Source organism: Typopeltis vanoorti, chromosome 9 (assembly GCF_054136105.1).
Source record: "Typopeltis vanoorti isolate ZY-2024b chromosome 9, IOZ_Tvanoo_1.0, whole genome shotgun sequence".
Taxonomy (NCBI): domain Eukaryota; kingdom Metazoa; phylum Arthropoda; class Arachnida; order Uropygi; family Thelyphonidae; genus Typopeltis; species Typopeltis vanoorti.
The window spans coordinates 125,411,418-125,435,815 of NC_143557.1; the positions used below are offsets into that span (position 1 = coordinate 125,411,418).

General features: G+C 35.2%; 1 protein-coding gene across 1 annotated transcript in view; it reads right to left on the minus strand.

Moving 5' to 3' along the window:
* The window catches only part of LOC150103506 (type I phosphatidylinositol 4,5-bisphosphate 4-phosphatase-A), a 150,074-nt gene that overhangs the window by 64,744 nt on the left and 60,932 nt on the right, over positions 1 to 24,398 (minus strand). Inside the window, exons 5-6 of the mRNA XM_090397953.1 lie at positions 12,158 to 12,207; positions 3,699 to 3,786 (exon numbers count right to left, since the gene is read on the minus strand). Of these exons, the coding sequence (XP_090254079.1) occupies positions 3,699 to 3,786; positions 12,158 to 12,207 (138 nt within the window). The remainder of the gene's footprint in view (positions 1 to 3,698; positions 3,787 to 12,157; positions 12,208 to 24,398) is intronic.

Here is a 24,398-nt window from a genome sequence, read left to right on the forward strand (position 1 = left end):
ATAGTTAGCTATGAATGACTGGTAACTGCATACTTGTTGTGTTTATAAAGAAGACCAGATTTGATGTAAAATCATCTGTTTTTTGTGGCATAGTTGAGGATGCTTGCACATTTTGGCTAGCGCCTTAAATGCACCTGAGAAAAAATCTAATCTATGTGGAACATTTTAGTTTGTTGCCATAAGACTTGATGTTTGGTTTTGGTTGTATGTGCTGCCAGTCCTGATTTGTGTTTCCTTTTGCTATTTATTTATTTAGCGTACGGCATAATAAAGACACATGACATCAAAATATATAAATACATAATTGTGCAGACAATAAAAATGAGACAAGTAATGCACATATACGAACATCAGGTAAAAAAGTCGTTAAAATTCTAGTTCAGCTAGCCATTCAAGAGCTGAAGGATCTGCCTAAAAAAAAGTCTCTCAGGTCACCAGGGTAGGATCCTATGGTGCAGTCCTCCACAATGTATCAGATGGTTTGATTTATGGCTCCACAGTCACATTGGGGGTTGTATGTGATCTTCCTCACTTGTATAAGCTGTCTGCGCAGATACCATGTCCTGTGCTTATCCTATTTAAGCTTTTCCATATATGATGTGGAAGCTCAATCCCTTTCAGATTTTGGTTGGGAAGGATATACTTGTTATCCTTTCCTTTTGCTCTTTGATGTGTTCAGATTGGCATACCCCTCCTGACTTGCCTGCCTGTCCTATGTAGCACAAACAAAACTACAGGTACAGTTGATCTTATAGACACAAGTTTCTTTGAGAAGTGGATGGGAAGGTTTGCAGGTTTCAGGAGATTAGAGATCATGTTGAGGCAACCTTTATATTTTTTGACACAGCATCCTTGATATCTATCTGTGATAGACAGTGTATAGGGGAGAAGAACTTTCCATCTGAAGTTTTTCATGTTCATCCAGCTATATTGGAAGTTAAGGTAGAATTTATTTTCTTGACCAATGTTCTGTTGTAACCATTCTTTAATAGGATGTGCTGAGATAGCAAAGCTCTTGATTTCTTTTATCTATATTATTATTATTAAGCGAGACCTCCAGGGAGGCCACATACTACATGCACCAGCTATCATACTTATTCTTGAATTCATTTGCACTGCTTGCACACACACACACACACCACCCTATGAGAGAAAAATCTAGACTTCGTCACCTTTTTAGCAGCATTCATCCTCGGCTTCAAAGGATGCTCTCTTGTTATTTTCCCACCCTCCATAAAATGAAAAATTCCATCAATTGAAATCCTGTATATTACCCTTTCAGAAGTTTGTATGTCTCAATCACATCATCCCTCTTCCTTATGTTTGCTAGTGTCTGCACTCTACAAATTCTCAATCTGTCTTCATCATCATCAGTATTCCATAATCCTGATATCAACTTTAACATTCTCTCCACTGTATCAGAATAGAAACCAGACCTATGCACAATAGTCCAAGTGAGGTCTTATCAATGGCTTGTGAAGAGGCAAAATGACATCCTTATTTTTACATGTGAAAGTTCCTATTAACACTCCAAGATCCCTAATCTGATCAGTTTCTTCTAGCATAATGCCACCAATAAAATATGACATTGGATATCTAATCACACCAAAATATTAGTGGGAATTCTGTAAACTTTATGAAAGTTTACAGAATTCCCACTGGTGTTTGTTGGCTTCTTGCACACTGAGAAATTGAGTGTGTTCTGTGAGATACTTCTACAAGTGTCTGTCTAAAACGGTAAAGACCTGTTTACTTTCAATTCAAAAGTGAATTTATATGACGGTGAATATCATTCGGGGTACATGACAAATTCTCCTAAATGGTAGCAGAGCTTGGCCATACAATGAATATGTCATTGACATATCCGAGCAAAATTTTAGGATGCATTCCATGGTACTGTATGGCTGTCTCTTCAAACCATCCCATGAATAAATTTTCTAAGCAGGGAGAAAGGGAAGAGCCTATTGCCAATCCTTCTTTCTGCTCAATTTTTGGAATTTGAAAAAACTGTTATTAAATGCAATGTTTGAGAGATCCATGGTGTCCAGTGGTCTTGTAGTAATTGTAAGGTTTCTTTGTACATTGGTGAACAGATTAACTATATCTAGGCTTGCAAGCAGATCAGCAGATTCTATTGTAATGTTTTTGGTGCATTCTATGAAGTGTATTGTATTCTTCATAAAAGATTGCTTTACCAATGTAGGAGGCTTAGCAGGCTTGCTAGATATTTGGATAGCAATGAAGTTGGAGAATGTCTTGCAGCCACAATGGAATCTCAGTGGTAGACCCTGCTTGTGCACTTTTGGGACCCCATAAATTCTTGGGTCCAGTGAGTGTCCTGATATGAGGCATTTTTGGTGTCTTTAGACAAGTTCAGCATGTTTTATCATATTTGGTCTTATTATGGGAATGACCCAGTTGGGTTGTGACAGTTTTATATAGGTGTTCGCATCATTCAGTAAAGATTGCAGTTTTTCTACGTATTCTGTAGAATTCATCAAACTGTTGTGTTGCCTTTGTCAGATTATAGAACTATTATGCTCTTATCCTGTCTAATGTTTTGTAGAGCTAATTGGTCAATTTTTGTAATGTTATTACTAGAGTTTTAATAGAATTTAACAGTATTGTTATTACTAGAATATTACTTAAAACTAGTGCACAAATGTGCACTAGTCTTGCTTGCAGAAGAATAGAAGCTGTTTCTGGATATGAATAAAATATGTCACATCTTTAGAGACTCTGAAGGCTTTTTTTCACATTGGCCATGATATCTAATTTTGAAATCTTAGTGAAATCAGATAATGTACGTGATGATATGTTGACTATTTTATTATGGGGAAATTGGCCATTGAGACTTTTTCTGGGATCAGGTTTTGTAATTTTTTTCTTCATTCTTTCTTTGTTGACTAATATGTGCTCCAATTTTCATAGGTAATTCTATCTAAACTGTTCCAAACATCTGCATGAGGGGAGGAAGACAATCCTGAATGAACTGAATAAGACCAGATGTCAATTTCAAAAAGCTAAAATGTTGTGTGGTTTATGCATTCCTTTAGTAAGACAACTTCCATGCAATGGAAAATTTTTAAAGCATGCTTAGTGGGGAACTTTAACCTTAAAAATCAAGGAATGATTCCATTATTCCTACATCTTATAAGAGAAGTTAATGTGATACAATGCATTTTTTGTTAGATTAATCATTTTTCAAATTTATTCACCTTTAACACTGAAAGTTCTCTACTAAGCGTGTTTTAAGAAATTTCCATTGGACAGAAGTTGCTTTACTAAAGAAACACAAACTACACAAACCAGCAAACAATTTCATAGCAAATGTGCACTTGTCATGTTTATTCCAGTTATCAAATATTTCATTACATACATTATCTGTTACCTGTTTTTTTTTTAGTTTATTCACCTATTTTCATGAAACTAGTTGAGTGGTTAATAAATTATTTCTATATCCCATCTGTTTTTTCAAGTGGAAGGAAATACCAGCAATGCATTTCTAGCATGTCCTCACTCCATAGAAGCCTAAGTAATGATAGTACTTACTGAAATGTATATCAAGTTAATCAATCATATTAACTAACAATATTAAAATAACATATTAGTTTAGTTATGTTACATATTAATGCAGGTAACATTTATACATTTATGATTTCTTTTAAAAATAACCAATTAATGGATTGTATACTTACTGTAATTGATATTGCAAGTATCAAAAAGAGTACTGTCAATATCAGATATATATTCCCCTTGTTTTTTGCAAATGGACCTACGGATGACCTGTAATGGGAAAAAACTTATTGCACTTCCTGGTTATTTCAATTTAGTCCACTATAAATCTTCATTTATTAGACTAAAATTCATAAATTCTTCAAAAAAAAAAAAAAGCTATATCATTAATGTACAAATTAGAAAGTGGTGGTGCCAGTACAGAACCCTAGGGCACTCCACAAACTTTATCAGTCCCATATACACAGCTAATTAAAGTCAAAGATAATTAATCAAGAGATTTTTAGGAATATTTGTGACAGAGATGTGACAACAGTACATGTAGACACAATATGCACTACATGTAGAATTATTTCCAGACTAATTAAAGATTAAAGTAAATTCTTTTCAGACATTTCAACCTGATTATCCAGGTTATCATCATCACTGGATGATAGACTAACAAATACAAGGCAGAACATTAGTGTTAATAATGGATTATTTCAAACATACAGTCATGTGATGGCATAAGGAACAATGCAATGCAGAAGAGATGTAGTAATTGGAAAAAAAAAAAAAATCAAACAACTGATGATAATCAGACTTTCCCATATTTTGATTAAGTCATGACGATTCAGGTTAGGATGATGGAGCAGGCCTTCGGCACTCTTTAAATAAGCATTCAAACATCAAGCGGCAATGTGGAATAAGCATGTGGCTGGTGTCGATTCCATGTTGTGCTAGACCTGATTTTCAAGATTTCTTGTTAATGATGTAAAATTAGTATTCCTGCAATTTTTTCTCCACTAGACATTCAGTTTGTCTGTTGGAAGGTGGCAATCACATGGGACTTGTTGGATGACAGGAACTGAAAGTGCAGGTTGTTTAGAAGAAGGAAACCACATGGAACACATGTTGGTACAACATTGTATTTCTTAAGGATTCTTGAAACTGGTTCAGAAATACTTGAAATGTATGGAAATAGGACTCTACATACTATATTAGGGTTATTGGAGGTAGGCTTGTAAGAATCAAAAATATGTTGCACAGTCTGTAGTGAGAAGCCATTCAGTTACATAATATGTTGGATGTTCCTGCTTGAGATTTTGTGGGTTGAAGCATACAATATAAACATGATATAGTTTTTATGATTCCAGTTTTCTGTGGAGAAAATATTAGAACAATCATCTTACCTTGCTACATTGTTAAGAAGATATCTTAGAAATTAGGTCTAGCACAACGTGGAATCGATACTGAACACAGTATCTTTTGGTTTGATTTGATGATTAAAGTTTGAAATCATTAAAATGATTCAAGTGCTGAACTCCTGCTCCATCATCCTAACCTGAATGAGTCTGACTCCATGGGGTCTTAGGGTGGTAATAATAACTGCCTATCCTTACCAAAAATATGGGAAAATCCAATTCTCATCAATCATCAATAGTTGTTTCCTTAGGCTCATATATTTTAAATAACTCATTATTAACACTAATGTTCTGCCTTGTATTTGTTAGCCTGTTTGAAATATCTGGAAATATTTTTATTTGAATCCTTGTGTCTATGTGTAATACTGTCATCTAACCAAAAGCAAATATAATTAATCGTGGTAGGAAGCAATGACAAGTAAACTGCATGAGATTATGTCTGAAATTAAGCATTGGCAATTTAGTAACTTAGAAATAGAGGAAGCCATTCTTGCTAGGCTCTACGCGAGTTGCAGTCATTTGATAAATTCTTATCTATCGAGGGCTGGTGACTACTTATGTGTAAACAAAGTAACACTTGAGAAAGGAATCCAAATTTTACTGATCGGGCTCTTGTACACTCAAGAAAATCTTATCAGATTGACGAGAGAAAACTTAAAAAAAAACTTTTTAAAAATAACTTATAGAAACGCATTTGATCATAAATATAAATTTATTTATAGATAAGCACTGATCAATTTTTGATTGAACATTTTCCCCTCCCTTTTGCATAACATGTTATTTACTTATTTTGCTATATTTTTTTATATTGCTTCTGTACTACTGTAACCTGAGTTATTGTGCAGTATGACCTTTGCTGTCTTTGCACCAATAAACCAGTCAAGCTGCTGGACAAATCTTTTGTCCTATTTTGTTTTCACTTCTCTCTCACATCCTGATGGAACAATGGTAACATCTCTTAAATAAAAAGCAGACCTCTATGACATTAGTCTTTCTCATGTAGCTCTTATTTAAATGACCATGGTAAATCTCCTACAATTCCACTAACAACCCACATTATGCCTCCTCTGATCTTTTGCCAGAAGGATATCAGAAACATACTCATACTTGATAAGCCCACTTTCCTCGGTGCAGATAGTACACTACAGAACAAACACCAATGCTATATTGCCTTTACAAGATGTCATACTTATTTATTTCATATCCAAACACAAGTGGTACAGTAATAAGTTCAACATGATTTACAACAAATTAGGATACACTACAATGAGATTAGCTTAGATTTGGTAGGTGAATTATAAAGGGAATAATAATTAAATATGAAAAAAAAAAAAGGAAACTATACATAACTTATATACAATAAATATGGTCAGATGTTATTACAGTATCTTGAACAATCAACTGCTCTTTCTGTGCAGGATATACGGTCCTCTTTTGTGCAAGATGATGGAAGAAAGGGACAAGAAAGAAGGTGTTCCATGGATTGGGTTGTCCCACACTCACAACTGTCTGGGCCAGTGAGGTAGCCCCATTTGATGAGGTTTTGTTTGTAGTGTCCTGTCGTTTGAAGTCTACTGAGGCTTTACCAAGTATTCCAGTCCAAGTGGGCACCACGTGGAAGATGTTCGGCTGTTGGAATACCAGTATTATTTTCAGGATATAGTGCAAGCCATTGTTGAAGTCTTGTCTCTGGGAGGTTTTTAGGTGGTTCAACAGTTGCCAGGAAGCTTTTTTGGGATCTTAGTCTTTGGGGCAAGGCGGTCTGACCGAATAGTGGGTGGCGTTCATCATTCATTTATTTGCTTCTTTCGTCAGCTGAGAATGCAGATCTTCGAATTGAAGGAAGGGGGAGGGTGCAATACCAGCCAAAGTATACAGGTCTTTTAGTGGTGTTGGTTTCAGGCATCCTGTAATTATGCGGCAGCTTTCATTCAATGCTGGACCAAGTTTTTCGGCATGGTAGGATCTGGACCATACTGGGCAGGGGTATTCAGCAGAAGAATAGCAAAGGGCCAAGGCAGAAGATCTCAGCGTGCTAGGGTTTGCACCCCATTTGGAGGAAGTTAAGCTTTCTTAGTATATTGTTTCTTGCATTCACTTTTGCCTTTGTTTTTTCTGTGTGTGTTTTACATGAGGGGTGCAATCGAGAGTCACACAGAGGTAGATTGGGTTCCAGGAATGTTCTATATTAGAGCCTTCCCAAGAAATCTGTAGCTTCCCGTTGGCTTCCTTATTGTTAAGGTGGAAAAGGCCAGTCTGGGTTTTCAAGGGGTTTGGTTTTAGTTGATTGCTGGTATAGTATGTGGTTAGGCTATTTAAGGCAAGTGATAGAGTAGTTTCAATGGACTTGAAAATCCATTGAAAAGGTCATCAGCATAGATAAAATTTCTAGTTCCTGGAAAGATGCAGAGATCATTGATGTAGATATTGAAAAGTAATAGTGATAACACACTTCCCTGGGGGAAGGCCATTTTTTTGGAGATGCCAGCGGCTCTTCCCACCCCCCCCAGGTCAAAGTGAAAGTGTTTGTTTTTCAAGAGTGATTGGATCAGGAGGACAAGGCAATAGTCTCTAGTTATTCTGTATATTTTATTTCTGAGTGTGAGATGGTTTGTTTTGTGGTATCATATGTTCCTGTCATACTCATCTGGCATCTATTCCAACAGCATGGAGGGCAAGTTATCCATTTTGTTCCTGAAAAGGACAGAAAAGTCAGTTGTCAAACTATCATCTTATTGCCTTCATCTTAATATTCTCAAAATGAAGAGAATGTCTTTAACAATTAGCTTCTTCACTACCTGGAGATCCATCAGTTAATCAGTGATCACCAACATGAATGATTTCATTCTACAGCAAATCTGCTTGCTAATCTCACCCACCTTTGGATATAGGCCACAGAAAGATTTAGAGACTTTTCTGGTTGCCCTTGATATTTCCAAGGCATTTCATTGATTGGAAAGAAGGGTGCAATGCCAGACGGATTTTTTCCATCATTGCAGGGTCACTCAAAGTTCTGTACTTTCACCTACACTACTTCCTATACATCAATGATCTTCTCTCACTAATGTCCACTCCTACTCACAGTTCTGCTAATGAACAATATACTTAATTACTTTTCATTTATCAAACTATGCAGTATTCAGATGACTCAAACTTCAAGATATATGACCAATGCTTTAAACACCAATCTTCTAGCCATTCTCTAGTACAGTGAAAATTTAATGTTACCAAAACAGAAAACCTTTAGCTGCCACAGTGCAATTGGAAGAATAGTGGAACATTGCGCCCTTCGATTGGAAAAGACTTGGGTTCAATTCTCGTTGTGATGAGGGGAATCCTTATATGGGCTTTTTCAGTTGAAGGTGAGTTAGCCGATCTCATATGGTGGTAGCAGGGCTTTTTCTACTGGAGATGTGGGTTTTTCATCCCGCTTACAGACAAATCGGCCTTCAGAACACACGCAATTTACAGACAAAAAATGCTGTTGTTGGTGATGGGCGATAGATGGCACCAATGGTAGTAGTGTCATAGTTGGATAATTAAGTTGTAGAGGAGAGGATGAGATGTATTTAGCAAAGTAGAGTAGTGTGCCCAAGATGAGTTCTTGGACTCCCTGGAGGTGTCATGTAATAATAATAATAAAAAACAGAATACTGTTATTTGCAAGAAAAAAGACCATGCCTCAATCCTCCCTCACTTTTGATAACGCTACTCACCAACCAAGATCAGTTTCTCTTCTCAAACTTTCTATCCTATCCTGGTGCCTATTTGATTGTATCCAAATGAAAACTATTTACTTAACAGATGATTTGCTCCAATCACTTTTTCCTAAATACTGTTTATGCATGGTCTTTTCTATATATATTTCCATGGAAAATACAGTGCTGGAGGAATGGTGGTGGCAGTTTTTTGGAACAGACAGTCTGCTCCAGTATTCTTCACTTTCTCTAATCGTGAATAAACAACTTTGGCAGCTACTGCCAAAGTTCCATTCATATATGATTCAGCTCCCAACTCAATAATTTAATTTCCAACCCCCGTACTGTTTTTCCTCCAATGAAAATGTTCCAACTCTTCAAGAAGCATTAACATATTCTTTTGTCTCTCTAATCACTTGTCTATACACACCACTCGTGTGTGAGGTTGATAAATTTTTTTTTGTATATTTCCTCCCTGTTACAAGGATATCATCAGGGGAAGGAGAAAATCAGTTGATAACTTTCAAAACATTAGTAACGTAGCCAGGTTTATTTGTGTCTTAGTCAGAGCTAAGTAACAGGAGAATACATTAGAGTTCAAGGAAAACAATGGTTAGCTTTTTAATTCAACTAAAGGATTACATAACTTATTCATTATTACAAAAATCAATAACATATGAACAGCTACTTGTGATTACTTTCCAAAAATTTAAGATAGGCATGCAATTAGAATGGGAGTATCATAAAGTTTCACAAGTTTCAAGGAACAGACTGGAGTACACTATCCTGGTTTGATTCTAAAGAACTGTGCCCAGTGTCAATGGCATGGGAAACAACCCCAAACTTATCAGATTCTAGGAATTTTATGAAGTCCCCATGTTCTTAGAGTCTAATTTCAGTAGAAGAGCCAATCTTGTCCAAAATAAGAAATTCGACATGAACAGGATATGACAGACATCAAAGCAAGAAGAGAGGTAGTAATTTATCCTTGGTGGATGGTAGAAAAGACAATTTTTTAAATTATTTGAAGATGGCTCACAGATTATACTTGCAACTAACTTCTCTTTTTTAGTTGGATGTTCCTTTAAGTTACTTCAGAAGTTTCAGGAAGTATTCACAATTAAATATATAAATAATAATAAACAAGTTTTTTTTATAATAATGAGTTATGTAAACATCTATTTGAATTACAAAACTAACTAATGTTTCTCTTAAATACTCCTGTTTACTCAGCTGTGACTGAGACACGAGTAAGTAAACACATGTTATGCGACATATTTTGAATGTTGTCGACTGATCTCTTCTCTCACTGATGATTATCCTTATAACAAGTAAGAAATAAAGGAGTTCATTTGAAATGTTCAGTTACTAACATTTAACAATATTGCAGCAGTTTTGAACATGAATTCATTATTATTCAACTAGTGTCTAGTTGCCTTTTCACAACTAGCCATTACATTAAATTTTGGAAATGCTGTACCTCCAAAAATTCATACAATGGCTAATTTGAAAGAAAGTTTTAAAAACGTTTAATCTGTAAAAAGTTTAATTTATTTATTTATTTATTAAATCCTATTATGGATTGCACCACTGTGAATAAGTTTTAAACTATTAAATCCTGTCTATTGCACCTACTGTAAAAATAGTTTGCAAGTGGTATCAGATTTCTATACTGAAATCCAAGCACACAAGTAAGACCCTATATATATATATATATTCTCAAAAGTTCTATCTTAACTTCAATAATAATTAAGTAAATAGGTAAATAAATAAATAAGTAAATTAAGTAAAAAAATTTAAGTAAATCGAGTGTTTACACCTTATAAAAACAAAAAAAAGTTTAATAATGCTAAATTACATTAAAAGAAATTTACAATATTCTGAACTTTTAACTTCAACAACAGAAAATTGTCTTAAAATCTAAAAAGACAAACAGATCACATCTTATCTGGTTTTGGGGCCAAAAATATACCAGCTAAAAAGAACATTATGTCGCTTAATTACGTCTGGAGACCTCTCTTGAATTTAACAGTTTCTTTATTCCTTCGGCAGAAACAGTTCTTTTCCTGAAAACGACTATCATGGAAATAACTGAAGATTTCCTAATCTTAGTTAGAATATATGAAAAGTTCACGCTTTGCAATAAAGTCCTCAAATTCAAACACTGTCTATCATTCCTCCTTCTAGAAAAAAATCCTACAAAAACGTTTCTTCTTTTTTTTTTTTACTTTCATCTTTAAGATTCCCAATCTCTTTCCTCTTCCTTTACAAACTATTCCCAAGGCAAAATTATCAAACACTTAAAAATCAACTCAGTGTATCCATCAAAACATCTGTTAAATCATTACTGCACTAATGGAACTTTTAATATCCAATAAACATTTCTCTTCCTATATAAGAAACTTCAATTATCAAATTCCAAATTTCCTATAACTATCTTCAACAACCTGTTATTCCAGTTACTCTTATAACATGACAGCTATAAGAGTCAGCAAAGAATCTTTTTTTCTAAAAGACTAATATTAATGGAACTTTCTTCTAGCTTGTTCCAAAAACTCTTCCATATCTCAACATATCTGTATCTCTCTCTCTCAGCTCTATCCAGCTGTTTACTTAGTTATCATGTTCTATTCACTCACGCATGCTCTAGCACGCACAGTACTTCCAGTTCCACTTCAGTCGTGAAGTAAGGGAAACTGCCTCTATTACAAGCTATCTTCACAGTGCTTTGCTTGAAAGTGATAAAAACTCACATTTTCAGTCAACTAAGTAAGTCTTTTCAACTTATGTATTTTAAACATTAAACTATAACACTTATTTTGGACAGACTAACAAGTGAATCTTCTATATTCACTTCATAATATGTTAGTGCTACACGTAAACACGATATTTTAATTGCACGACTACTCATAAATAAATAATGCATAACTACAATATATACATATAAAAAATTCAATTAATCATGTATGTCTCATGATCATAAATACACTAACAACCGAAACTGGTAATTTGAAACAGAATTTTAAGTTTACACTAATTTACACAACCAGAATTCTGTAGAATATTTCTATGGATATGCACATGTTCTACAGATGATGGTCTACACTAACATTTAATAATAATGCAGCAGTTTTGAACATGAGTTCATTGTAATTCAACAAGTGTCTAGTTGTCTTTTTATAACTAGCCATTATATTAAATTTTGGAAGTGCTTCACTTTCAAAAATTCATACAATGGCTAATCCAAGATTTATCAAGGTTATGGCTAATTCAAATTTTCAATAGGATTTTATGGATGATCTGAAAGGCTGATATCCTTTAACTGATACAAGTTCTAATGATTACACAAAGTTGCTTGTTTAAAGCAACTTCCTGAATTAAGTATGAATTAATAACCCACCCTTATAGCTTAACAATTAGTGGTGTAAAGAATAAATAACTGTAAATTATTAAATATTAGTATATAAATGTAGACATTTTAAAGACTGAACTATAATATCATTGACAAGATTTTTAAAAATATATATTTAAAAAACTTACAATTTTCTGCAGTGTGGGCAACGAGCTAAAGCATTGTTCAAAGTATTAAACTGCAAAACAAAATAATGCATATTAAAATTTATTCTAAAATATATATATATATATATATATTAAATATATTAGAAATTTTTTTTGTATATAATAATTTAAATAACTAGTTAAAGTAAGGACTCCAAACTGTTCTGCTAGGCATGGATTTTTGGTTTCCTTTATTGTCGGTGGCCAGATGTTAATTAGAATAGAAACTAAACCATGATTTAGAATATATAGTCCAAAAAAAAAAAAAAAAAAAAGATTAAGCTAGCCTATGGTTAACAATAGGTACCAATGAAAGCTCCAAAAGTACAATGCCATTCTAAATTCAATTCACTATAGAAAACTATCAAACTACAATAAAAACTTTGTGGGCCCTACAGTTGGGTATGATAATTCAACAAACCTGATGTAAGTCCACTATTTTACTAATATGCTGGACTTGTTAATTAGTGGATATCATCTCACTCCAATCAAGAGGCTATGAGTTCAAATTCTACAGGCTTGAATACCTGTGAATATCATTTGGGGTCAGATGATTTTCATTATTATCTGATGTGAGGCCAAACCCTACTTAAAATTTCCATTTGATCTCTATGGCAAGGTTTCCAATATTATCTGACCCTCAGTCTAACCAGAATATACTAATGTTCTATAGGTTTATCCTTTTGTGGGTGAGATTTACATTAAAAAAAAAAATTACTAATATATGCATATAATCACACCCAACCAACTGCAGGCATCCATCTTCGAACGTATTCTTAGCAATTGCTATGTCATATATTAAGTTATCAGAATTGCATACAAGCCTGAAAGTGAGAGTTGTCAAGGATGTTTCGTGATAGTATAGCACTGTCCACTAGTCCAAATCATAATAGCATTTATATCACAATTACCTGCTGTAATCTTTTGATTTCTAAAACCTCCCAGAATTTTTGGTGAAACTTTCTTCGAGAAAAGCTCACACTAGAAATCCGCTGTGATGTCTGACAGATTTGAGTTTTTGAAGAGCAAAATACATGTTATATCTCAATACTGTTACTGTTTCTTGAGATCTCTGTCATCTTGATATAAGAACGTCTACGTCTCAAACTGCAGAGAATCCTGTATGCTCCTAGTTATTAAACTACTATTTGAGATGGAAAACTTCAATAACATTAAAATTCTATATTTCAACTTTTACATTAAGGTGATCTTCAGAAATGCACATGTACATATATCACACACACACACACACACACACACACACACACACACACACACACACACACACACACACACACACACACACACACACACATTAAAAAAGCGCTAGGCACCATAGACATAGCAGCCACAGAAAGCTGCATAATGTCTAAAACTAATCTGCTTAGCCTCACCTCCTGTGGTAAAAAAATTAAATTAAAAAATAAATAAAATTAAACAATTACTTCAACCAATCAGAAAATTTCTAATTTTGACATCCAGTTATTAAACCCTTATAGTCAAGTCTTGCTATATTAATGTATTCATTCACAGTTTAGTTTCTTAATTTTATGTCTGATCTATAGTTACTCTACTAAGCCTAGAGTCCTAAAAAAACTTGGCTCCTCTGCTGACTTTTCTTTACTGAAGCTATCTTGTCTTTTTTCAAGTAGCCAACAGCTGATGTGATCATTATATTTATTTGTAAAGATTAGCGTTAATGTAGTTTGGTACTCTGGGAACAATAATGTGCATCGATGACGTACATTATTGTCTAGGTTGTATACATGCTGACCAAAACCTAGAAAATCAGTCTTGTTAAATCTGGTTGTTTTATAAGATTTTACAAGCCTCTTTAAATTTTCTTTCATACCTCTTGTCCTTTTCCAATCAATTCCTATGGAATGTCTCCAGAGGTTTCCTATGATAGATTAAGTTATTAAGTTATGGTTTCTGTGTTCTTTTCTGATATCTACTATGCATCCAGTTTCAGCTCTGTCCTGTAGGATAAAGTTTTGAAATCTTCCAAATTTCTGAGCAGATGGCAATGTGAGATAATATGTATTTATGTGGTTTTAAAAAGTCTAAAGGGGTACTTAAGGGGCAAAGCTGTATAACTGAGAGGAGACCTCCACACAGTCTTTAAAGGAATGTGGAGAACTAGCCAGGGCTTCTGATCTAATGTCAATCTTCACCCTGTTGGGTATCTACCTGGATACTGAACGAATGAGGATAGGCTGGCAATTTGGGATTTAGCAGAAAAAATTGTATTCTTATTGGCTTAAACCAAAATACAAGATGATGGTACAACATGACAAAATTTCATACCGGCTGGGGTGTTGCCCAGTTAAACAAGGCCCCTGTTGTTTTTGCCAGGGAATCAGGGTGAACAGCAAAAATCAGCTACTAGAACAAACTCTAAAACAAACCTCAACTCAATATCACCAGAGTTGAAGATCAGTACTATCAACATAAGAAGCCTGAATGGCAAAGAAATGGAGCTAGCCGAGGAATTGGATAAGTACCAGATCGATATAATAGGGGTGACTGAAACAAAAAAGACCAAAACTGGTGAGATCTTTCTAAGCAATAAATATAAAATGTTATATTCAGGCAATGACAATCAAGGAAAAGAAGGAGTAGCCATAGTATTCAACATTAAATACGAGGCTAATCTTCTTGAATGGCAGGCAGTCTCAAGTAGAGTGATATGGGCAAATATCAGAATGGGAAACTGGACAATGAGACTTATTTGTGCCTATGGTCCCACAGAAAATTCTTCCACTTCTACCTTAGTAGAAGTGGAAGAAGTTTTTGAGGCTCTAGAGAAAGCTCCTGACACAATAAAAAAGGAAAAGTTGGGGATCTAAATAGTAGAGTAGGAAGTGATTGTGAGACATACAAAAATATTTTAGGAAAATTTGGAGAAAAGAGCAAATCTAATAATAATGGCAAATATTGGATTTCTGCTCAGGACATAGACTGGTTATTACTAACACCATGTTCCAACATAAAAATGTGCATAAATTCACATGGAGAGAAGAGGCAAGGAATAAGAAAAGTCTCATTGACTATGTTATTATTGATAGTGATGTTTTCTCCCTGGTGCAGGACACCAGAGTGTACAGAGGATTTGAAATTGGAAGTGATCACTATTTAGTCTTGACCAGGATAAAATTTCAGATTGAAAAGAATAATACATAAGAAAGTTTTAAAGCGAATAAAAGTCGAGCAGCTCTCAGATGAGAACTGTAGATACAAAAAGATTATTGAAGAAAAAATGAAAGAGTTTGAGAACAGGAATCAAATCTTGGAGATTCAGTGGCAAACCTTGAAGAAAACCCTATTTGATTCAGCCAGAGAGCCATGTGGTGAGGTTGTCTGCAAGGATAGAAAAATCAGAACTCCATGGTGGACACAGGAAGTAAAAGAGGCAGTGAAGGAAAAGAAGAAAGCATATCAAAAGTTCCTGGCAAATAAGTCAGCTTGTGCTCTTAGAGAATACAGAGACAAATGTAAGAAAGCTAAACACTGTGTAAAACTAGCTAAACAAAAGTCATGGGAGGACTTTGGCAAGAACATAGAAAATAAATATCAAGAAAAGGTGGCAAAATATTCTGGAGGTTGTTGAAGTTCAGAAATGGAGGAAAGAGTCCTGTAAAAGGAATTAGAGATGATAAAGGTGACATGAAAAAAGGAGAAAAAGATATCCTTAAAGTATGGAGTAATTACTTCGAAATATTGCTAAACGAAACAAGCAGTGATAGCACAGTGGTAAAAAACACTCAAAAGGCATATAGTCAGGAATACATATTCATACTTGAAGTAGAAAAAGACTTGAAATGTGCAAAGACAGCAGGAGTAGATGATATTCGACCAGAAATGCTTAAATGTGGTGGTATTAAAGTCTTACAGTGGCTGCGCTGCATAGTTCAGAAGGCGTGGAAAGAGGGAACGAATTCCCGATGACTGGAGTAGATCTCTCATAATACCCATATATAAAAAGGGAAATAAAACTGAATGTGGGAATTACAGAGGTATTTTTCTACTAAGTGTTCCTGGTAAGATTTATGCTAGTATACTTGAGAAACGGTTCAGAAGAATTGTGGAAGAAAAGCTTGGTGAAGAACAAGCTGGATTCAGGCCAAATAGAGGCTGTCAGGATCAGATCTTCACTTTATGATAAACAGTCGAAAAATCATGGGAATATAACAAAGATCTGTATTTAAGTTTCGTTGATCTCGAAAAGGCAGCATATGACAAGGTGCCAAGAGAGAAGCTATTCAATACGCTATAGTTATATGGTGTCAATGGGACATTATATCAAGCAATACTTAGTCTTTATTTGAGTTGTAAATCAGCAGTTAGGATTGAAGGAAGTACAGGTAGATGGTTTAATGTTAAATCTGGTGAGAGACAAGGATGTACATTATCCCCTCTGTTATTCATTATCTATATGGATCATATTATGAAGGAAAGTGGTACCTGATATCAAAATTGGAGATGTTAATGTCAGTTCTTTGCTTTATGCAGACGATGTTATACTTCAAATAAGTCTACTACAAGTCTGCAAGATTCCCTGACTAAATTGAATAACTGTTGTAATAGATATGGTATGAAGGTCAGCAATAAAAAGACAAAGAAAATAGACAGAATTGTTGAAATTGTCAACTGCGTTGTGAATGGAGAACCTGTAGAATAAGTAAAACATTTCAGCTACTTAAGCACGATTTTTAGTGAAGATGGTAAATTAAATATGGAAATAGACAACAGAATCAACAAAGCTGGTATAGTAGAAGTCAATTGAATAAATTGATATGGAATAAAAGAGAAATTAGCCTGAACACTAAATTAGCAGTATACAAGACAATGTTCATACGAATTTTAACTTATAGATCTGAGAGCTGGATCAGAAGTAAAGCACTTGACTGCAGATATGAGAGTCCTGAGAAAGATTAGAAAGATCATATTAAAAACAAGGATATTAGGAAAGAACTTGACATCGTCAGCATCCAGGGATGCGTTAGCAGAGCTAATCTCAGGTGGTATGGTCACTTAAACAGAATGGGCGAGGAAAGATTAGCAAAACAAGTGTTTTCTGCCAGGTTGGCAGCAAAACGACCTAGAGGAAGACCAAGATGTAGGTGCATTGATACGGTACAAAGTGCCTTAGATGATAGATATATAAATCTGATAATGTTGGAGTCTTGACAAGTAGCAGACTGATTTGGAGGAAAATTGTAAATAGGAAGTTAGTAATGATATAAATTTTTCATGTAGTACTATCATATCCTGTACACCCCTTGAGGGTACATGGCAGGAATTTGATTATGATGATAAAAAGTCTAAAAATTTAAACTTTTAAAATATTTCAAAAACTAAACTAAAACAGTAATAGTGAAAGCAGACAAAAGTAATACCATGGTATCCTGAACACACTGTAATGATTACTATCTGATAAATTATATCCCTATAGTTAAGAACCCTAGAGTATCAATTAAAAAAATAATAAAAAACCCAGGGCTACCAGATAAAATTATAAGTTGGCCAAGTGAAGAAAATGCCCCAACTAAAGATTTTTTATCCACACAAATCAAAACCATATGGATGGCCCACAAACCTGTTGCCCTGTTGATAACAATTTATGGCATAATGGATGCCATAAATTGTCCCACCTATAAATGAAACACTTGGCATCCTAAACACATCAGGAAGACATCACCTTATATAAAAAAACTCCACACAGACTTTAAATCTGCTATATAAAACCGTCAATGTGTTGTCCCATTTTTACAAGTGTTCCAATAGACCAGTGGTCTCCAAACTTTTTGCCGTGAGGGCCACATTGGTACTTCAGCACTGTTCAGCAGGCCATAGTAAAAAAAAAAAAAAAAAACCTCTAGAACTAGATATACGAGTTTTATTGAAAGCAGATAAAAACTGATTACAGAGTATGCGAGATTAAATTATCGTATATTAATGACAATGAACACTATCAGCAAATTCTCATATTTTATCACAAATTATAATAAAACCATTAATGTGAATGATATAACTGTGTTTGTGTTTTTAAAATCTTATTAAACTCAGGTTCAAATGTTCATCAGATAAATTTGGCCTGTATTTTGACTTGATATATTTCATCCGGGAAAAAGTTTGTTCGCAAAGATACGTTGTCCCAAAAATAGAGATAAATTTACAAGCAAATTTTTTCTTCAAATTTGCTTGTAAAATTTTGTAAAATTCAAATTTTTTTTTTTTGTTAGTCCATTTTAACAGAACTTTTACAGTCAGAAAGACCGTAACTTGGATTATGGTTACTTTTTGCTATTCGGGAATATATTTTGAACACAATTTTAATTAATGCATTCGAAATCTATCAAACACCCCATGTTTTTTTTTTGCGGATTCTTATTGAAAAATTCGTCCAATTGGTGGGCTGGATGAAATCATATTGTGGGCTGCATCTGACCCACGGAGCGTAGTTTGGAGACTCCTGCAGTAGACAATACACAAGTCGTCCTATTCAAAATTTATCCCTGTAACATTTGTAAACTAGGACCAGGGCTTTTTTTCTGGCAGTATGCAGTACCGGCACCTTTTTTCTTAAGTTTTTAAAAATTTGAAATTTATGGACAGCAAAATGTATTATAAATATTCTGGCAGATGGTACTGTGTTCAGGAATTGAATTTTCAGTTTTGATTACTTGAAAGTTGGTACCCTGCTTTCCTGTATCATAGGTTGGTACACAACCGGAAACAGGAAGTTGTGTTCATTTCCGATTGCTTCCAATATCAGTTTATCAGTTCTATATTCACTCTGCAACAGGCAGGTTTTCACGTGAGTTTTGAATTAATCTAAGTTAAATCAGTGCAATCATTGTTCAAAATTAGTAAAATAAATAGTTACTTTATACCAAGGAGTAAAAAAAGGGAGGCTGAAGAAGCAGAAATTATTGAATCTATTTGTGATCCTGTAAAACAGAAAACTAGCACCGAAAATAACTTGAAGAGGATCACGAAACCAAGACCAAAGATCCACGTGGTCAAAAGGATTCTGATAATGACTGGCCTGAATGTTGGACACTTTTGCAGAAAAATGACTTCGAGAAAAACGAGTGGCTGTATGTCAAGAATAAAATGTTGGGCTGTAAAGTGTGTCGTGATGTCGGAAGTCTTGCCGTTGATAACCCATGGGAATGAAAATTTCAGCGGAGTGGACAAATGATAAAATCAGTCATTTTCGTAAACAACAGTTAATATCATTAAGAAAATATTTACTATCATAAGGAGATTGCAGCACACAAAATGTGCCAAAAAATGAAACATCAGAGAAAGTTTTCCTAAATACTTTGTCCCGTAAAAAAGATGTAACAGGAAAAGTGTTTCGAACTGTTTACAAAGTTACGAGGAGAAATCAATCATTTAACAACCTTGAAGACGAAATAATTTTACAGGAACTTAATGGCCTAGACACGGAATACATTCTTCATTCTGCAAATGCTTACATTAACATTGTAAGCCATATCGCAAATTAAATGAGAAAAACATTAATAGACAATATAAACTCCAAGAACAAAATATCGTTACTTGTTGATGAATCGGCAACTGTGAGTAACAGTGAGCAACTGTGTGAACTCCAAGAACAAAATATCGTTACTTGTTGATGAATCGGCAACTGTGAGTAACAGAACAACATTGATTGTTATTGTTCGTGTAGTTCTTCCTGAACTTTCGACTCCTGTGAGTCTTTTCCTAGATTTGATCAAATTATCAGATGTAACTGCTAGAGGAATTCTAAACTCTTTAATTAGTCGTCTTGAGTGTTTAGGATTATCTTAAGATTACTTAAAGGAGTATTTATTGGCTGTAACTTGTGATGGTGCAGACGTGTTGTTTGGTGTGCATAATGGTGCGTAAGGAGGCTAATGCAAGAGAAGTTTCCTAGTATTATTTTCTGGCATTGTGTTAGCCATTGATTATCTGTTAGTGACACAGTGAACAATGTGGTAGGAGTGAATTGCTTTAAGAGTTTCATGGACAAACTTTATGTGACTTATCATGCTTCGCCTAAGAATGCTAAGGAACTGCAGGAATGTGCAGTGACTCTAGAACTTGAACTTCTTAATATTGACAGAATTTTAAGCACTCACTGTGTTGCGTTGCATCTAGCTTTCAGACTGTTTCTGCAGTGTGGCAAGACTTTGAAGCTCTCATCCATTACTTTCTGGAAGCAAATGAAGACAGTAGAAGCAGCAAAACAGATCGCTTTCTTTATGAGGGCCTTTTAAGAAAAATAACGTCATGCGAGTTTGTTTTTGATTTGGGCCTTATGTGTGATGCTCTCTAAGAACTTAGTTCACGAAGTCTAGATTTACAAGAGAGAAATATTGACTTGTACAAAGCAGACAAAAAGATAAAGAATACAGTTCAACTTTTTGAAGAAAGAATTGAAAATCCTGGTCTGTACTACAGTATTTCTTTTCAAAGTCAGAAGAACATGAAGTTCGAAGGGATTGAAATCCACAAAAATGAAAGACACAGTATTGCAATTAGTTCATCTGCTGTCTATAAAAGTCAGAAAGAAGTTGTTGGAAAGCATCTGCTTGAAGGAGATGATGCTGATTTGCCTGAATGTGCTAAGATTTTAGATTCCAAGTATTGGCCAGAAAATCCTAGGAAGCATCTGACATTTGGTGATGCTGAAATGATAAAGTTAGTATGCAAATTTCGCATAAATGAAAAAGAAGCAGTTTGGTTTCCGTGAATATTTTCAAGAAAATAAAGTCCTGGACATACTACTTCCTCTAAAGCACACTTTGGGCACAATTGCAATATCTTCCAGTGAATGTGAACAGGGGTTTTTCTCAAATGAATCTTATGGTAACTTCATCTAGGTCATCTCTGCTTGTACGGACAACTTCTGCACTGATGTTCATCAGGATAGTAGGACCTCCTCTCACTCATTTCAACCCTAGCAAATATGTGGATGCATGGCTGCTCCGAGGTCATCATTCTGCAGTTGATATCAAAAGCAAGAAGTGATCTAGAGATGACGAGGGTATATCAGAGGATATGTTAAAAGTGTGGAAGTTGTTGTAATAACATCTTTATGGTGAGTACCGACACCTTTTTTTCCCAAAAAAAAGCACTGACTAGGACTATCTTAAATGAAGGTATTTCAACTGGAATAAACAGTTCTTTAAACAAACTGAAAGGATAATAATAACCCCCCCCCCCAACGCTAACATATATGAAACTGTTTGAATCTTTGGCACTTAATTTGATCTTTCTCACCAAGTGCAAAGTATGGCTGAGGTATACAGACAATGCCTTTGCCATTTGGTTGCATGGCCCACAGGCTCTCTTTTCTTACTTTTACATTTCCTCAACAATATTCATCTCTAAATTAGTTTTACTGTAGAAGAGGTAAGAGAAAGGGTTCCAGACTTTTTGGATAGACTACTTTAATTATAAGGAAAGCAGATGGATCCCAGCACATGTTCAGTCTACTACAAACTGGTGTTATGGATTAGTTATGTAAAAGACAGACAATCTGCACATTTACCAATATTGCAATCCTTTTTAGTGGAAAATTATATTTTTGTTGATTCTGAGTTTCTGGAAAGAGTATGTGACCACCTTAAAACTCTGAAACAGAATTTTGAAACATTTTCTGAATAACTTTTATAAGAAATTTCTGTGGGTTCGTGATCAATTTCAGGCTTACAGTCACGAGAACGACCTTTCATTATCAAAAAAAGAACAGTTAATTGAGCTTTCAAGTGACAGTGAGCAAAAAGTGCGGATATTATGGATATTATGATCCAGATCGAACGCGGAATCCGCCACCTTCCACATCAAGTCGCCAACAGTGTAAGACTGGATGTAGCTTGTGTCCTTTCCAAAGCAATCCCACCAAAAACCAACATATCCAACAAAGAATATAAAGCTCTACAGGAAATGAAGAATAATAAAGAAATAGTTATCACCAAAGTGGATAAGGGAAACGCAACTGTAGTCCTTAACCAAAAGGACTACACAGGTAAGCTGAATGCTCTTCTATTAGATCGGGCTACTTACCTCCCCATCAATTACAATCCTACCAACTCTCAAATTAGAAAACTTCACAGGCTCCTTAAGAGAGTCACTTCTTGGCCTGTAGAAGTTACCAACAGATTAAAGCCATTTAACTCTATGCCCCCCCCCCCCCCATATTTACGGACTCCCAAAAATACATAAAGAAAATGTGCCATTACGTCCCATAGTGGATGGCATTAATTCCCCCACATACAAATTAGCTAAACATTTGGCCAAAGAGCTCACACACTATACTGGCAACACACCATCACACATAAAAAACTCAGCCCATTTCAAAGCCAGTATAGAAAACCTTACACTCCAACACACTGACATAATGGTCAGCTTTGACGGTCCTCTTTATTCACAAATGTCCCACTCAAGGAAACTTTAGAGCTAATCCAAGCTAAATTTTCTCCTGATATCTCAGCCTTATTTCAGTTCACAATGAACTCAGGCTATTTCGTTTGGCAGGGAAAATTCTACAAACAAATAGAGGGGACAGCCATGGGTTCACTACTCTCCCCACCCTTGGCCAATTTCTTTATGGAGACCTTTGAGGAAAAAGCCTTAACCTCTGCCCCACAAAAACCAACCATATGGCTTCGCTACGTTGATGATGTGTTCGCTATTTGGCCACATGGCTCTGAAACACTTCTCTCCTTCTTAACACACTTAAACAACCAACACCCCAGAATCAAATTCACCCTGGAAAAAGAGGAAAAAAACAGCCTCCCTTTCCTAGACACACTAGTCACTCGCCAGCCTAATGGAACCTTGGTTTTTCTCAGTTTACAGAAAACCCACCCATACAGGCAGATACATCCACCAACAATCCCCCCCCCCTCACAACAATATGGAGTGGTGAAAACACTATACAACAGGGCTAAACTAATCTGTTCAAACGACTTGGCCCTAAACACTGAACTAAATCACATCCTCAACACTTTCTCAGCCAATGGCTACCCCCCCCCCCAAAAAAGTCCAAAAATTATTGGAACCTACAAACCACAGATCCCCTCACCCCCTCCACAACAAGGATTACTCTAAATCCATCACCATTCTCTACATCCGAGGCACCTCGGAAAAGATTACCAAAATCTTAAAAAAGCATGACCTGACCTCCTGTTACAAACCTTACAGAAAATTGGCATCCCTTATCTGCTCCACTAAAGACCAACCACTTCCCCTAGACCTACCTGGTGTATACCAGTTCCCTTGCAGTTGTAAACTGTCCTACTTTGGCCAAACAGGCAGGACAGCGAATATCAGAATTTCTGAACACAAGGACTACATCCGGTTTCACAAGTGCAGCCACTCTGGTCTTGCAGACCATGCTCTGGATACACGCCACAGAATACGGTGGAAGAAAGCTAGAGTAATACACCATAGCAAATACAAATTCGAAAGACTATTTATGGAATCAGCCTCAGCCCTAAGAAATTCTCCAAACCTCAACAAATTTGGTTGTATGCAACTGCCCCGAATTTGGGAGGCTTACATCAGCAGACCTTCAGCCCAACAGCCAAGAACACCTACTTAGCCCGCTAGAGGGCACCATCAGGACTTTTAGGAGAACAATAGCTTCATTCCTTCATTCCCAGTTACTGTGTTTGTAGTGCCTATGTGCATGTGCCTTTTTTTGTAAGTTCCTTTAGAAGATGGCAACGTGACGTTGCCGAAATATCGGAAAATATTTATTAAAGTATAATTTAATTTATATCCTTAACTATGTTGTTCGTTTCCTTAAGTGTTTTAATAATGCATAACCAACGTATAAGCCTGTCTACGAGTAGTAACATAATTATATCATATTATTTATTTGTTTAATAAAAATTAAAACTTTGTTCAATGATGATATACTTTTAATCGTTTACTTCCAACTTAATTGTTTCCATAAGTATTCAAAGCATGTGTTTCGATTTATTATGTTAGAAATGGCACAGTTTTTCCGAAATGCTGGTAATCTCCACATACATTTTTTAAAAAATTACATAACTTAGTGGTCTGTAGAATTATTTTAGGCATTTTATCGGTCCTTGGGCTTTTAGAAAGGTTGAGAAATGCTGCTTTAAAGACTATGTGGAGGTTTGCTCTCGATTATACAGCTTTGACCCTTAAGCACCCCCAAGCATGGAATACTGTTACATAAATTGGAGAATAT